The following is a 16,159-nucleotide window of genomic DNA, read 5'->3' on the forward strand; positions in this document are numbered from 1 at the left end:
GCCGGGCGGGGGGTGGGCTGCGGGGAACCCACGCCGCAGGTGGAAAGCACCGCCCGGCGCGGCCCCGGTCCGTCCCCGCCCCGCCGCCCGCTCGGCCCCGCCCGGGGGCCCGTCCCGCCACGGAGGGAGGGAGGGAGGGAGGGAGGACGGACCGGGGAGGGAGGACCGGGGCGGGAGCCCGGCCCGGCCCCGCCCGCGCCCGCCGCGCCGCACCTGAGCGAGTCAGCGGCGGCTCCGCGCCGGCCCCGGCCCCGGTCCCGGCCCCCTCCGCCTCCCGCCCATGGCTCGGCCGCTGCCGCTGCTGCTCTGCCTGGCCGCGCTGGGCGCCGGCTGCCGGGCAGGGTCCCCCCCCGCCGGTACTGCCGGGCCCTCCGCTGAGCCGCTGCAGGACGAGGCGGACAACCAGGAGAACATCCTCTCCCAGGTACCCGCGGTGGGATGCGGGGCACGGGAAGGGGGGGGATGCTGGGCACCTCGGGGGGGGGGGGGGGGGGGTACCGCGGCGTGGGGTTGGGCTGTGCCGGGAAGGGGATGCTGTACGCACCCTGGGTGGTGCTGGTTGATGCTGTGCATACCCTGGGTGATACTGGAGGTACGTGCTGGGTGATGCTGCGCACGCCCTGGGTGATACTGGACCTTCATGCTCGGTGGTGCTGGGTGATGCTGCGTGCTCGCCCAGCACTCGCCGACCGTGCTGGGTGAGTGCAGCTGCAGGGAGTTTTGTCGCTTGGGGTGCAGTGAACTCACTGAAGTTCAACGGGGAGTAGGGCACAGGCTCCATCCTATTATTTCCCTGGGAGGACTCGAAAAACAGAGAGCTCCTCGGGAGGGGAATTGGTAGAACCTCTTTGTGTGCAGAGGGGAGGGATCCAGGACCCTGGCTCTTTCCCCGCCAGTGGGATGCGGTGGCGGTTTCTGTTAGATTTGGCCGATCAGGCTGCGTGCTATTATCTGCCCTCGGAAATGGCTAACGTGGAGACTATTGGAAACATACCGTTGAAGTTATTTTTGTGCTTGGGCTTTCAGAAGCGCTGTCTGCAAATCTCCGTAAAGGAAATTCCTGGCATTGTATGGGGCTAATCAGAGATACTGCTTCACCACCAGGTTACGTTGCTTATAGGGTAGCTTTCAGTTGCCCTTCCAGAGCACCCTCACCCTGTTTGCCCACGTAAAGAAATCTTGCCGAGGGTAGCAGGTGACTTCTTGGGTCTACTGGACACAGAGCATTAAAAGACAGCTGGATGGGGTTCATATTTAAAATTCTTGTATTTAAAATTCAAAGCAGCTAGGTCCATTTTTACGCAAAGTGGAATAAAAAATACCCTGTTGGAAGAAGCCAGTTTTTATTCCCTTTGTAGGTAGGGATCAGAAAGCTCTGTGCTCTCTCTAGAAAATTTCTTGGTCAGCAGATTTTGGAAGAGCCGGCCAGTTTCCTTGATGTTCAGGGTGTCCAACGTGTTGTTCTTTGGACCTCGAGGTCCAGGGTGCCCTTGTCCCTTGCTGGGCAAGCAGAGGACAAGAAGTTTGCTAACTGCCGGTGACCTGTGCTCAGCTGTTAGGTGACTACGACAAGGTGAAGGCGGTGTCCGAAGGCTCCGACTGTCGGTGCAAATGCCTGGTCAGACCCCTGGGCCGCGGCGCCTGCCAAAGGATTAACGAAGGTGCTTTCAAAACGGAGGATTTTTACACAGTGGAAACCATCACGTCAGGACCCAGCTGCAAGTGTGCGTGTGTGGCCCCCCCCTCAGCGCTCAATCCATGCGAGGGGGACTTCAGGCTGAAGAAGCTGCGGGAGGCAGAGAGCAGCGACCTGAAGGTAGGAGCAGCTCGAATTCGGGGCTCCTTTGGGAGGGGGAGATCTGCTGAAGCCTTTTCTTTCGGATCTTTTTCTGAAAAATCTTTTTCCGAAAAATCTTTTTCCTAAACTTTTTGTCTAACCTCCTAGTAACTTTTATGTCTGCATGTTGACTATAAAAAAAAAATCAAGCTCAGCGTGAGGGATTGATTCAAGCAGCTGCAGTTGATGATTCACCCAGCAGCATGCTGCCCGATTTATCCCCTGCTGACTGGGGTCCACTGTGGCTGCCTGCACTGGAAGCCCAGGAGGGACTGGGCTGCTCCCTGCCCTTTGTCCAGCGCTAAGTGTCCCCGGAGGGATGGCTCTGCTCTGCTCTGCTCTGCTCAGCAGCTGCCAGGTCTCGTTCCTGTGGCGGAGAGAGGCTCCTGAGGATGCACGCAAAAAGCTGTTTTGGCTTCCTTGGACCAAAAGCTGCTGATGCGTCAACGTAAGGGTGTGTTACACAGCTGGCTGATGGTAGGATGGGTTTTGTTGTTTCAAGTGCTGACACTTCCACACTATAATATTCGACCCCTTTAGTAACATGTACCTCTTTTTCAAACATGACAGTGTTTGTTCTAAGTACTCGTGACTTTTCTTGGATGCTTACTTTTGCTGGTCTTGCAGCTGGCATTGCCAGTTTGTTACCTGTATAGGGCAGCAGAAATCCTCCTCAAAGAGCCACTGGCTTGGTCCAGCAGAAGGTTGAGTGCTGGTGGCATTCGTGTGGGTGGTGATGGGACGTACTCCATGGCGGTGCTGCTAGTCCCAGCTCAGGTGGGAAGGCAGGCAGCAGGCGAGGTGCTGCGGGGCAGCCTGCCTCCGGGGCCACCATTATGGGTTTGTTCTAATTAATTTGGAGCTTGAGGATGTGTTTCATCTTGTCTGACTGCAGACAGTTAGCAGCTTCTTGTCCAAGCTCCCCTGCAGCTAGGGAAGGTAAACAGGCACAGGCAGATAATCCATCATTTCAGGGAAGGAGGAGCCCCAGTCTGGAGCTGTTTGGTGGTCCCACGCCTGCAGAAGAAGCTAGGATGTCCCACTTGGCCTTAGATGAGGACCCGCCAGCTCTCTGTGGTTAGGGGAGGGGACAACCTCTGAGGGTGACAGAGCCACCCCTGAAGTCCCCACCCGGAGGCAGGCAGAGCTCCTCCACCAGCAGCTCACACCTCTCTCCCGGTCCTCTCCGGAGCCCGTCAGCCTCCAGGAGGAGCAGAGCGACATGGCTTGCTGCGCCTTTGGCTCCAGCTGCCTCTTCCCACCGGGGAGCTGCTCACAGCCAGCTGTGGTGTGAAAGCTTGTCCTCTAGGAACTGGCCCAGGCTCCCCAGCTCATTTCGCAAGGATTTGCAGCCAAACGATTTCACAAGGTTTATCCAAATATACACACGTGGGGTTTTTCTTTGCTGCAAAAGTAAAACCCCGGGAGCTGTGAAAACAGGCTTGCTTTCTTGCCGAGCACAGAGTCCCTCCTGGGGTCGGGCGCGCTGGGAAGAGCGACCTCTCATAGGAGAAGCAGGGAGGCAGGAGAGGACGCAGCTCCAGTTCTTACATGACTCACAAGGAGCATCTCCCACATGGCTCATGAGGAGCAGCTCCCCACGCTCTTTGGTGGGGGGCCGGGAGGGCTGGGCCAGGCTACCTCATTGCTCCTAACAGCCCCAGGGTTTTTACTTTCCTTGCCGGGCTGATGAGCATCGTTCTTTCCGGGTCCAGCAGCGCGATGTGTGTAGTTGTGCTCTACGTCTGTTGTGTTTTACCGGTTTTTCTTATGCTCTGACTCAAAACCCCTGGGTATTCTGTGAAAGAGCCGTGGAAAAGTCCCCAAAATGAGAGCCCTCCCTTACAACAGGTGGGCTGGAGGACGTATCCCCAAGGGAACAGCGAGGAAGGGAGTATATAAACCCGGGGAACAAGGGTACCCCTGAGGCACCCCAACGCAGTGCTGAATGGAGGTTTCAGTCCCATAAGTGCCTTTAATAAGGTCCCACGGGAATGCATGGACCATCAGACAATGAGAGGCAAAGTCTGCGGTGGGTGAAGGGAAAGAAAGAGTGAGTTGATGTGCGCGTCGGTGCGGTGTTTTGGGGAGGGCCAGCGTGGTGTTGGCAGGGGTAGCTGACCCTCCCATCTATTTTTGTGAAATTGCAGCTTGCTGCTCCTCCGCTCGTAGGCACGGTGTGCGTTTTGGGGGGTCTCAGATGCAGAGTCTGCGCAAGGAGTCTGTGTTCAGGAAGATTTAGAAGGTGGTTAATAAAGTCTGCAACCTTTGCGTGTCGATGGAAATTATCCAGCCGGGAGGGAAAGCGCATGTCTCCAGTGGCTGTCTGGCAGGTTGTGTGCATTGTATCGGTCGTCTCCTTCCAGTTCTCAGTGGAAAGTGGATGCATAGCCATAAAACAGTCCTTGTCTCTTAATGCTGCCATTTTATCTGGCCCCAAAAAATCTTTCCTTTGCTGTCAGCTCCACAGGGAGACTGCAGAGGCCGGGGGTGGAAACTCCGAGCGCTGCCAGCAGTGCTGCCTGTACTTCTCCCATGTTTATGGAGCTCTGTTGACCAGTTTCTAGCTGCTGGGAGAAAATGTCAGCGCCTCGTAGTAATTCCCACACATTGAAAATACTTCCCAGCCATCGGGGCTGTAAAGTCTGCAGTACCACGCTAGGTGTGGGGACACATGGGGACATGCGGGACTGGAGGGAGAGAGGCAGGGCATGGCCTGGGAGCTCTCCCCCACCAGCCTGTGCCTGGCTCGGTGCTGTCATCTGCGGGGTGAGCACCAGGAATCTTATGAAAGGCAGAAGGAAGGAATTGCTGGCTGGATCCCCAGGACCCGTGAGCAGGGGCTGGTGCTGGGCAGGACACGGGGACACAGCCTTTCCCGCTGCAAGAAAGAGGTGAATTAAATGAAATGGGTGATTGAAGGAGGAGGCAGCATCCCTCTGATAAAGTTGTTCTCCAGGGAAGCAAACTGTTACCAGGCTGGCACTGAATTTCAATTGCTTCACTCTTGCATTTGTGAATGTTTTAAATTTTTTTAACAAGTTTCTTCTTGTTCCAGGAAAAAAAAAAAAAAAACAACACCAAAAAAAGCATGGGATGGCATGAACTCAGAGTCTGATGTCAAACTCACTTTTATGCTTGTTGCCTCTTTTGTTGCCAGTCACGTCACTGGTGGTGTAGCTAAGCCTTTGGGCTTGTGAGAGAGCCTGCCTAGAGCTGGCAAGGACCATGGTGCTCCTCCTTGCTCTGCTTACTAATCCCCAGCACCCAAAATATGTTCCTGAACCCCTGAAACTCTCTGCATGCCATGCTCCTGACTGCAGCAGTGATGTGGAAGAGCTGTGTAAACAAAAACTTGTGTTTTAATAAACTTCTTGTGCTCAGATGGGTGCGTTGCCCTTGACTTTTTGGCTGTAGAAACCATGCAGGGTACTTTATAGCAAGGGCCTGCGGCTGACGGTGTCCTCCCTTTGCCTTGCAGCTGTCCTCCATTGTCGAGATGCTGGAAAGTGCCTTTTATGGCTTGGACCTTCTGAAGCTGCACTCGGTCACAACCAAGCTGGTGGGTCGGGTGGAAAAGCTCGAGGAGGTAAGATGAGTCCTGCTCTTCTTCGAGGCTGTTTGCCTTCAGTGGGACAGTGGGACTTGCCTCAAGTCAAGTACTTAGTACCTTTAGTGCATTCAGAGCCTTGTTCCTTTTGGAAGAAATGTTAATTAACTATTTGGCTGAAAGTAAATTAGTCCAAACTAGACTGTCCAAACTGGACCAGACTAGACTCTCCAAACTAGATCTCCGCTGTTCCTCGTAGGCAGTGCCCAGGGCATCACCACCCCATCAGCCTCCCCTGACCCTCTCCAACGTTCCCCAACCTTCGTGGCCCAAACTGGGTGCAAGATCCCAGCTGTGGCCTCACCAGGACCAGCATCTCCTTGGGGTTCCGAAGGACCTGCTGTTAAGTTTTTCCTCTTCTCAATTTTATGTCTGTGCTGGCTGGATAATTGCTCTCAGCCAGGTGCTTTTGTACTGTTTGCAGGGGTGAGTGGTTCAGGGCTGATGCTGGGACACGCTCACTGGGACAGCTGGTAGCCAAGGAGGTCAAATTCCTTAAGGACCAAGTTACATCTTGGCCTGTGTTTAAAAAGAGCTGAACCCTCAGCACTGCTAAAAAGATAGATAAAGTACCTTCCTTTTTTTTTTTTTTTTTTTAGAGCAGACTTCCAGTGAAATCATTTTCACTTCCATACAGTTTAATATTTCTTTGGCTAAGACAACGTAGGGCTTGCAGTTTGTTGAGCTGTGCTCAGCTATGTAGCAACAGGTTGCCAGATTAAATACTGGAGTTTTCTCCCGTGGTCCATATCTGGGACAGTAATTTCACATTCTTTTCGGAGCGGAGCAGTCCCGTTTGTCTGCAGCCAGGAGCCAAGAGGCGATGATTTATAAAGCCAAAATTCCACTTGCAAAGTGTTTCGGGAAGGCACGGCGTGCTCCATCCCGGGGTCAGGAAGGAGACAGCCGGGAGGAGCGCGTTTGCCTGGGGGGCACGGGGTTTCCAAGCACGGTGATTGACCCAAAAGGGAGAAAAGGGGTTTTGAGGTCTAAGAATAACAAAGAACCAATGTTTTTGTATGCTATCCCACCCTCTTCCTGTGGTTTAGCGTATTCTCCAGTTGTTACTTGGGTTTGCTGCTGAGTCTTTGCTAATTAGGGGAGAGGAGCGAGGGAAGTGGGAGCTGTGCCACCAGCCCCGTGCTGTGTGTCCCCATCAGGGACCTTTGCTGCCGTGGCAATAGTAGCCATGGGTCTGGTGGTGGGGCTGAGCCCTGTCCCATGACATGGTGAGCTGGGCTTGCCCAGAGCTGGGGATGCTGTGGTGAACACAAAGGGCCCCATCAGGACAGATCGATGGTCTATCGCTATTTAACATCCACAGTTAGTTGCATTAAGGATGATGGAGGGGACAACCCATTTTTGGTATCATTTATGCATCTGTGGTCCATGAATTTGTCTTACCCTGAAACTGGTTGACTGAAAACAGTGCTGTTAGATGCTGTCACCGGATCAGGCCAGAGAGACACAGCCCACCAGGTCAGCGAGTGGGGAGCGCAGGTTCCTCAAAAACCTTGCCTAATATCGAGTCGGAGGCCAAGGTAAAGTAAGAGTTAGAAGTTTGGGTATTGACAAATGACACAAGGGATTACTTCATGTGTGCTCTTCTTCGGTACCAATGTGGCCCTGTCTACCAGCCTGTCCCTGCACAGGGGGTTCAGCGTGAGCAGTGCTGGTGGCACTTGTCTGTCTGGGCACGTTGGGGTGACCTTGCAGTGTGGCTGCTCTGCTGACAGCCCGTCGTGGTGAGGCAGATGGGCAGAAGTAGTCTGGGCTGGCTGAAGCAGTATGGCCAGAGATGGAGCAGTGGAGGTGTAGGAGCGGGGAATTCACAGATTTGGGTCTTTAATTTCCCAGAAGCACGGTTGTAAGATCATGTAACAAGCAGCTGAAGCTGCCTGCGGGTGCTTGGGTGGGATGGAGGAGGACAGGAGAGGTCTGGGTTAGATGGAGTGCCGCTGGGGCAGGGCAGAGCTGGTGCAGGCAGCGCAGGCAGCAGGTGTGAAACGCTTCCTGCTGCTGGCTTAGCACGTAAATGTACATTGAGAGGAGGAGGAGGAGGATCACACCCTGCATCGGCCGTGGGATCTGATACAACGGACAGCTGAGATGCTGAACAAGAGGCTGGCATCGCTTCAAAGCATCGGCCTCCCAGGCGGGTGTGCTTTTGGCAGCTGCTCCCCCAGCGAAGCAGCTGAGCAGCCTCAAGCAGCATCACAGACTGGGCTTTGGTGGTGCCTCCCTGCTCAAGGGGAGGCAGATTTTATCCCTAAGCAGATCATAAGTCAAACATTACACAGAATAAGTGATAAGGGCACAAGGCTGTCGGAATCGGCCATTATCCCAAAAGGAGGAGGGTGTTGAAGCCGCTTCTACTCCTGCGCTGCTCCTAGGAGAGGATCATGAGACCCCCTATTCCTTTTCTTTCTACGGCAAAACACTTGCTGAAAAGTCCCTGAGTTATTTGATTCAGCCTTAAAATTACACGATAAAGCTGTGACTCACAATTCCTGGGTAAAGACTGGGAATTCAGATACCCATGGAAAGGGCTGGGGATTATCTGAACTCAGGATGGTATTTTTGCAGCGATGAAAAGGTATTGCGAGGTGTTTCCAGAATAACAAGGCATTTTACACAAATGTCGGTCAAGGGAATGAACCCCCAAATCCTTGGTCCTCAGAGCCAGCGCCTTCTCTAACGAGGCAGCTTCTCTGCTTTGTCTTCAGTTTGCAGCTGTTGCATCAGCTGGCCGTTTTGAGGTCACAGATGGAGGTCATGGAGGGTTTTAGGAGAAATTAATGGCAGGACAGATTGAAAATGAAGGATCAGTGGGAACCGCCCCCAGTCGCTGTGCAAAAATGCTTTGATTGATGTGCCACTTATTCAAAGCAGTTGCCATTTAAGATGGACAAGACCAAGGAGAGACCAGCAGAGACTGCAAAAACCCCTTGGTGACAAGACATGCCTAAAGACATGCCTATGGTTGGGGGACTGGGAAGTGCAAAGGGATTTGCTTGCCCTGAGCTGCCCCATGAGCTGCAGCCCGCCCCAGCTCCCTCCCAGTCTGGGACAGCTCTCTGAGGGTCACTGGTTCTGTTCCTCTCCCCAAATTGTCCCTTTCTTCTGTGGGAGGAGCAGTTCCTGAGTCCAGGTTCTGCGTGTCTGGGCAGTGGGACAGGACTGGGAGAACAGAAACCAGACCAGTGGGATGCTGACCTTGAGGACTTGCCTCGGGGATTAGGCAGGCAGCGGCCAGCCAGGATGGGACCCTGCTAGGAAAGTGGGATTAATAAATGAGAGGTGAACATGGCTGTCATAGGCAAAGGACATGAGGCTGGGACTTAGGATGTTTTAGCTTGTCTTTTCCTCTTCCATCTAAAGATGTGTGTTGAAGAACCTCAAGGCCACTCTCCCCCTCCATGGGGCCCCATGGCAAAGAGTGGATCTGGGATGTGCATGCCAGGGATGGGGTTTCTGGATCCCAGTGGGGTCAGGGGCACCTTCTTAGTAGCTGAAGCACACAGCTCCATGGAGAAGCCCAGCTGTGATCCCAGGATGGGAGCACAGAGCTTACTGGCTCCTGGGCCAGGTTTGGGGGCCCTGGACCATCCTTTGTCTTTACATGGGGTAAAGTCTCCTCTGTTGCTTTTCTAGGGCATGTCCAGGAACTTCACACAGGAAGGCCACCGGGCAGGAGCCAACGTGGAGGAGGGTCTGCAGGATCCCCACCGCAGGGACAGGGAGAACTGCTCCAGCCTCATCACCAACAGCCTTGCTGACATCGAGAGCTCACTGCAGCGGGACGCTGAGGCTGCCTACACGCATGTGGAGGTATGACCGCCCCAGAAGGTTGCACAGCTCAAAGTGGCTGCTGCTGCGCAAGACAGCCCAGAGGGTGTCTCCGGGATGTGGCCCCCAGCAGGCCACCGGCCCAGGGTTATTTTCTTCCTGGCTCGGCTGACCCCGTTTCCGTTCCTCTGGCTCCGGTCTGCTTCTCTCGGCACAGCCCAGCTGCCGCCAGGACGGAGGAGGGAACAGGAGCAAGCTGCTCCCCAGGCCTCCCCCCCTTCCCACAGGGTTGTTGGGTTTCGAGGTCAGCGGCGGCCGTGCTGCTTGGAAAGAGTGATGTCATTGCGGGGCCGGCTGGGAAGCGCTGGGAAACTCGGAGCCTTTGATTAGCAGGGCTTGGGGGCTCGGTGGAGGGACAGCCTGTCGCCCTCCCTCCCAGGGAATTACCCCCCTCTCCCAGCCAGCCCCCGCGCCTGGCTGGTTCCAGACACAGAGTTGGTGCCCGACCCCAGACCATGGGAGTCCCTGTGGGGTCTGCTCTGCATGGGGACATCCTCTGCCTGGGGCAGCTGTTTCTGTGCGGCTGATGAGAGGGGTGTTTTGGGAAAAGGGTGGCCCAGGGTGTCCTGACCCCCTTGCTGCTTTGATGGTGCAATGTAGGGTGGCCTCTGGTCCTTACTGGGTGGCTTCTGGACCATCCCGTCTTCGTACCAGGGACCACTCTGCAGGGGCAAAGGAGATGTCTGGGGAGGGAGGAATGGTTGCTGCACCATTTCCAGCTCCAAACAGGGGTGCTGAGCTTCTGGGGGTGGGGACAGCCCTGCACATTGTCCCCCATGGCAGCTGACAACAGGAGTGGGGTCCCCAAGTGCCCCGGCAGGGAGAAGAGTGGGCTCTCACACACACACTGTGGGAGCAGCGGGTGGGAAAATGTCACTGCCCACCACGTGCCAGTGCACTCCACTTGGAGGGGACCCACGTCCTGCGGCAGAGGGTGTCCAGTGGCAGTCCCAGGCCCCCTCTCCCCCCGCTTCCCGGGCTGTCACCTGAGCAGGGGCTCCGTTGTCCGCTGGAGAGGAGCCATCCCCGGCCAGGCAGGAGGGCGAAGTGTGGGGCTTTTATTACCCTGAGTGACCTCATTTCCCAACGTTCCCCTTTCCTCGCTGTTAATTGCAGCAGGGCTGCGAAGGAACCCTGGGCCCGTCTTCTCAGCCAAATGGGCACCGCTTCAACCTTCAGGCTGTCTTTCCGATTTCCTTTAACGAGATGAAATCCTTCAGGCATGAGCTGTGGCAGTTGGTGACTGCCTCTGCGCGGGGTTCCCGGTCCCAGCCCTGGGGGGAGATCCCGGTCCCTGCCCCGGCAGGGTTCCCAGTCCCTCCCAGAGGGGGTTCCTTGTCCCTAACCTGGGGGGAAGGGAGTCCTGGTCCCTGCTCCAAGGGGTTCCCGGCCCTGCTGGGAAGGTGCCTTCAGCCTCTCTGCTCTACCAAGCCTCGGTGCACGTTGCACACTCTCTACAGATCAGCTGCCGGCACCGGTCCCTGGCATACAAGGGGGTGTCCGGTGGGGGGACAATGTGAGAGGTTGCAGTGAGGGTTGTACCCTGATAATGCCACCCTGGGGTCCCCTCGCTCTGCCCACACGCCCTGCATCCCACCACCCATGCTTTATTGAGCACCGAGTCCCACATTTGCAGGGTGGCACCAAGCTCAGGCAGAGGCCGCACTGGTTTGCCACCCCCACTGTCTCCCGGGGGGTTTCCCATGGCAGAAGGGACTGAGGCTGACCCTGAGAAAGGAGGGAGGACAGAGCACTCCACTGGCCAGCCTGACCTGCCCCATCCCCCCAAAACATGGCCATTCTGACCTATACCGTAATACCCTCATGCTTCTCTTCCAGGGCAAATATGAAGAAAGATTCCTGAAAGATGAAACCATCTCCCAGCAGATCAACTCTGTTGAGTCCCTCCCAGAGCTGCACCTCTCTCCGGAGGAAGAGAAGCCCAAGCAGCTCTTGCAGAGGAAGCTGCACATAAGGAGCCGGCCTCCTTCCAAGCCCACCATCGTCCGAGGGGTCACTTACTACAAAGCCCAGTCCACTGAGTCGGACAACGACATCGAGGAGCAACGTGAGTTGGGTTTGCATCTGCATCCATCGGGATGGATGGCTGTGTCCCATAGCAAAACCAGCATCCGTCCCCACGTCCTGCCTTGTCCCTTGGAAACGTGTGGGCAAAGTGTGTGGGGCCACCATGGAGAGGAAGGCTTGGAGGCAGGAGGAGATGGGGCAATTGGTACCTCACCGCTGTGCAGCCCTTGAGCCCCATGTGAGGCAGCAGTGCAGTGGTGGTATTCCATGGAAAATCCCTTGTAGCTCAGGAAACAGGTCACTGCTACGACTTAAAACACCCAACATCAACACCTTTCCTGAGAGTAAACAGCAGTTTATTACGTATGTTAGTCCTGCAGATCTGCCGGCCCCATGGCATCCCAGGAGGATTGTGCAGTGGTCGGGGTGGCAGGGATGCAGCTCAGAGCTGTGGCTGGCTGCCCTCTGGCTCAGCAAGGTGCTGCTTGTGGCTTTGGCCATGGTGAGAGCAGGGGACTGAGCCCCCAGGGCCTGGCAGCACGGGCAAACAAGGCAAGTGCCCTCTCTGTGCAGAGCCAGCTCAGCAGCGAGGTCGGCCAGTAGAGTCGTGCATGGGCTTGTGAGATCCCTGAGATGAGGAGAAGCGAAGGGGACCAGTGGTCCCGCGCCCTGGGTGAGGCACCTGCTTTGGCAGCCCGGGTAAGGTGGGTGGGATGTGGCTGGGCTCTACAGCTGTCTCCATCCTGCCCCATCTCTGGGAGCTGGCAGGGTTGAATCGCAGACTGTCACCTCCTGCTCCGTTCAGCCTGAGGTGGTGGGCATGGACGTAATGGGGTCTTACTGACCTCCTAAAGTGGGCACCATCAGACCCTGCCGGTCATCCAGCCCTTCTCTGGCTGGAAATTAATGTGGATTTAGTACAAGAAAGCCTGGAGAAGCGGATGGAGGAGCCACAGTGGTGGGGGAGGTGGAGGGGGAGGTGGAGGGGGGCCATAGGGGACCTGCTCCCACTCGCTGTGGGGCTGACACTCGTGCTTGTGTTTGGCAGCGGATGAGCTGTTCAGTGGGGACAACACAGTGGACCTGCTGATCGAGGACCAGCTCTTGAGGCCCAGCAGCCGGGCGGGCGAGGGCGTGAGGAAGCCCTCCCCAGTGGGATGGCCGCCCACTCCCGGCAACGACCCCACCACCCCGCCGGCTGCCGACACTGCCGCGACAGCCACGGTGCCCCTGTCCCCTGCCACGTCTACCGGGCCCACGCCGGACCCCACCACTGTGAGCCAGCTGACAACCACCCCGGCGGGGCTTGTGGAGGAGGGGACCCCACAGCTACCAGCAGCCTTGGCCAGCACAGTGGTGGCCACAGCCACAGAGACCCTGCCCGCAGCCACCAGCCTCATCCCTGACCCTGCCATGGCCACCACTGCTGGGACCTTGAGTGATGTGGGGACAAGCCCTGCCCCTGAGAGCAGCCCAGGAGCTTGGGGACAGGCGAGCACCCCAGCGACACCGGTCAGCCCCACCATTCCGGCCACACCAAAGCAGGCCCTGGAGGAGGAGGACATCAGGAACATCATCGGTGAGTGTTTGCAGGTCCTGCACTAATCCAGCTGCGCACATGGGGGCTGACATGCCTACAGCGTGTCCTGCGAAGTGCAGCACACCTGGTCATGGGTGGGAGGTGTCATGGAGATGATGGCTGGGCAAGTGCTTCACTGGGGCACCGAATTTTACTTCCTTGTTAACTCTGGAACCTGCTGTAGTCCCCTTCCAGTTTGAGGGGTTGGGCAGGGTGGGAAGAGGCCTCCCCCAAGATGGACCTGGGACAGGTCTCGGTCAGGGCAGGGACATGGCTGACGCCATGGGGTGCTCTTTGTAGGATCTGCCTTGCGCTGCTGGGGCTCATGAAGCTGAGCCCAGGCCGAGGCAACAGGGGTACCTGCTGGGTGGGAAGGGAGATGGAGGGGGAGTAATGCCTGCAGACCCTCAGCAGGAGTGGGGAGAGCATGGCTGCCTTGCCTTGGGCCTTGCAAGCCTCTCTCTGCTCTCGCAGGGCGCTGCAAGGACACGCTGTCCACCATCTCGGGGCCCACCACCCAGAACACGTATGGGCGCAATGAGGGGGCCTGGATGAAGGACCCCCTGGCCCGGGAGGAGCGGATCTACGTCACCAACTACTACTATGGGAACACACTGGTGGAGTTCAGGAACCTCGACAACTTCAAGCAAGGTGGGTTTGCGCCATCCTCGGTGCTGTGTTGACTGCCGCTTAGCTGGTCCAACTAGCGTCCCCATTTCCTGGGATGCTGCAACATGGGGGGATGCTCTGCCCAGTGATCCTCCCCTCGGGCACTGGTACCCAGCACGTGGGGTTCAGGGCACAGGACAGGTCAGGCTGCCCATGGTGGCTCTGGACTTGCTTGTCACCATGCCAGGCTGTGGCTGGTGGCCGGGGAGGGAGTGCAGGCAGGGCTGGGGGAAGATGGTGCTGGCATCTGGTGTGGTGGGGCCACCAACCCCAGAGCAAAGGGAGGGTTTCACCAACAATGTGTCTCCCCCACAGGGCGTTGGAGCAACTCCTACAAACTCCCGTACAGCTGGATCGGGACAGGGCACGTTGTCTACAATGGTTCCTTCTACTACAACCGGGCCTTCACACGGAACATCATCAAATATGACCTGAAGCAGCGGTACGTGGCTGCCTGGGCCATGCTGCATGATGTGGCTTACGAGGAGTCCACCCCGTGGAGGTGGCGGGGCCACTCGGACGTGGACTTTGCCGTGGATGAGAACGGCCTGTGGGTCATATACCCGGCCATCAACTACGAGGGCTTCAACCAGGAGGTGATCGTGCTTAGCAAGCTGAATGCAGCTGACCTCAGCACTCAGAAGGAGACAACGTGGCGGACGGGGCTGCGGAAGAACTTCTACGGGAACTGCTTTGTCATCTGCGGGGTCCTGTACGCGGTCGACAGCTACAATAAGAGGAATGCCAACATCTCCTATGCCTTTGACACGCACACCAACACGCAGATCATCCCTCGGCTGCTCTTTGAGAACGAGTATGCCTACACCACGCAGATAGACTATAACCCCAAGGACCGCCTGCTCTATGCCTGGGACAATGGGCACCAAGTCACCTACCATGTCATCTTTGCCTACTGAGACCCCCTGCCACAGTGGGGCACTGCGAGCCAGGGGCCACCAGCACCTTTTTGTTATTATTTTTATTGTTATTGTTATTTTGTACAAATCAAAGAGTAAATGATGGGTTTTGTTTCAAGCTGGTTTTTTTTTATGGTGGATTGTAGATCGATCCCCAGGCCAGAACCACCCCCTTCGTCTTTGCTGTAACCTTGCTTCTGTTTTCCCTTCCCGTGGGAAGGGTCCCTCCTTCGGGAGGGCAGACCCGGCTCTCCTGCCCACGGAGGAGGAGGTGGCCCAGACGCAGTCCTCCTAATGAGGTTTTTAGCTAAAGATGATCAGCAAAAGACGCAGAACCAGTGCAAAGCTGGCCTTTCTGCTGCAGGCTTCCGGCGGGACGCTGATGTCTGCCTGTCCTGGTGGAGGGGGTGCATGTCCCATGGGAATGTCCTGTCTCTAGGGACTGTTTTACCAGCCGATGGCCAGCAGGCCTTTCGGAGATCCTGCTGTACAATGGGTACTGGCTGTACCCTGGTGCTGGCACTTACGCTGAGGACTGTCCCTTCTGGCTGGGGCTCTGCCCTTTGCAACCTGCCTTGGGGAGGCCAAGAACACCCTGAGCTCCGACTCGCATCCAGAGTGAGCCAGCGGCGGGAGGGGGACACTGTAAATACGTGTAGATGGCTTTTGTTTGTTCTTTTTTTTTTTTTTTGTAACCCAAAATAGTCCCCTTTGGCATTTGCCGGGTGAAGGCTCTGTTCTGCCGGGCGCTGGGCTGCCTGGGCAGGGAGCTGCAGAGCCGGGGGAGCCCTTGGGGTGCCCTCAGGGCTGGGATGGCCCTCGCTCCTCATCCCGCTGCCGCTCCATCTCCCGCAGGGTCTCAGCCCCTGTGCCCTCTCACGGCTGCCCTCGCCCTGGTCCCCACTGTTGGCCATCGGGACCCCGTCACAGGGGTGCGTCCCCGGCCCTCCTAGCCCGGCAGCATCTTGTATTTACCTGCTGTTAATAATAAAAGATCAAGTACCTTTGCAGCTGTTTGGGGCTTTCTTTGGGTCTGGTTCACCCTCTGGGTGCAGGGATATGCACGGAGGGTTTTTTGGGTGGGTTTTGGTTCATTGGGGGAGTGCCAGTTCACAAACCAAGCAGCAGCAAGGCATGCTGGCCAGAGGGGACCTCTGGGAGGCTCTAGGCTGCTTGGGCCTGGCATCATGGCTTGGCGGCATAGCTGTGTCCAGCCCTGAGAAGAGTTTGGCTCTGTCACAACTGCAATTGTCCTCTAGTCATAGAATCATAGAATGGTTTAGGGTGGAAGGGACCTTAAAGATCATCTAGTTCCAACCCCTCTGCCATGGGCAGGGACACCTCCCACCGGACCAGGTTGTTCAAAGCCCCATCCAGCCTGGCTTTGAACCCTTCCAGGGATGCGTCATCCACAACTTCTCTGGGCAATCTGTTTCAGTGTCTCACCACCCTCACAGGTCACTGGGGGCTGTGTTGAGACACTCCCCCCCCTCTCCAGCCTCCTCTTCCCCAGGTGGTGGTTGAGCAGCGTGTCCCCTCCCCAGGAGCAGGAGGGGGGATTCTGGGTGCATGGACTTTGGGCAATGCCAAGCAGAGCTCCAAAAGCCAGTGGGGACTGCGCTGGCCTTCTCGTTTGCTTAAGTACAACAGAAGTAGCAAAAAAAAAAAAA

At 56.7% G+C, this 16,159-nt stretch overlaps 1 protein-coding gene across 1 annotated transcript; it reads left to right on the forward strand.

Annotated features, from left to right (window-relative positions):
- Positions 1 to 280: 280 nt before the first annotated feature.
- On the forward strand, positions 281 to 15,566 carry OLFML2B (olfactomedin like 2B; the record flags this gene model as incomplete). Its single annotated transcript, XM_082483387.1, has 8 exons — positions 281 to 424; positions 1,553 to 1,816; positions 5,319 to 5,426; positions 9,102 to 9,278; positions 11,136 to 11,364; positions 12,373 to 12,903; positions 13,378 to 13,554; positions 13,888 to 15,566. The coding sequence occupies 8 exons, from the start codon at positions 281 to 283 to the stop codon at positions 14,487 to 14,489; spliced, it is 2,232 nt and encodes a 743-aa protein (XP_082339513.1). The 3' UTR covers positions 14,490 to 15,566.
- Between the last annotated feature and the right edge of the window lie 593 nt (positions 15,567 to 16,159).

This window comes from Vanellus vanellus (assembly GCF_965231255.1).
Source record: "Vanellus vanellus genome assembly, chromosome: 5".
Lineage (NCBI taxonomy): Eukaryota > Metazoa > Chordata > Aves > Charadriiformes > Charadriidae > Vanellus > Vanellus vanellus.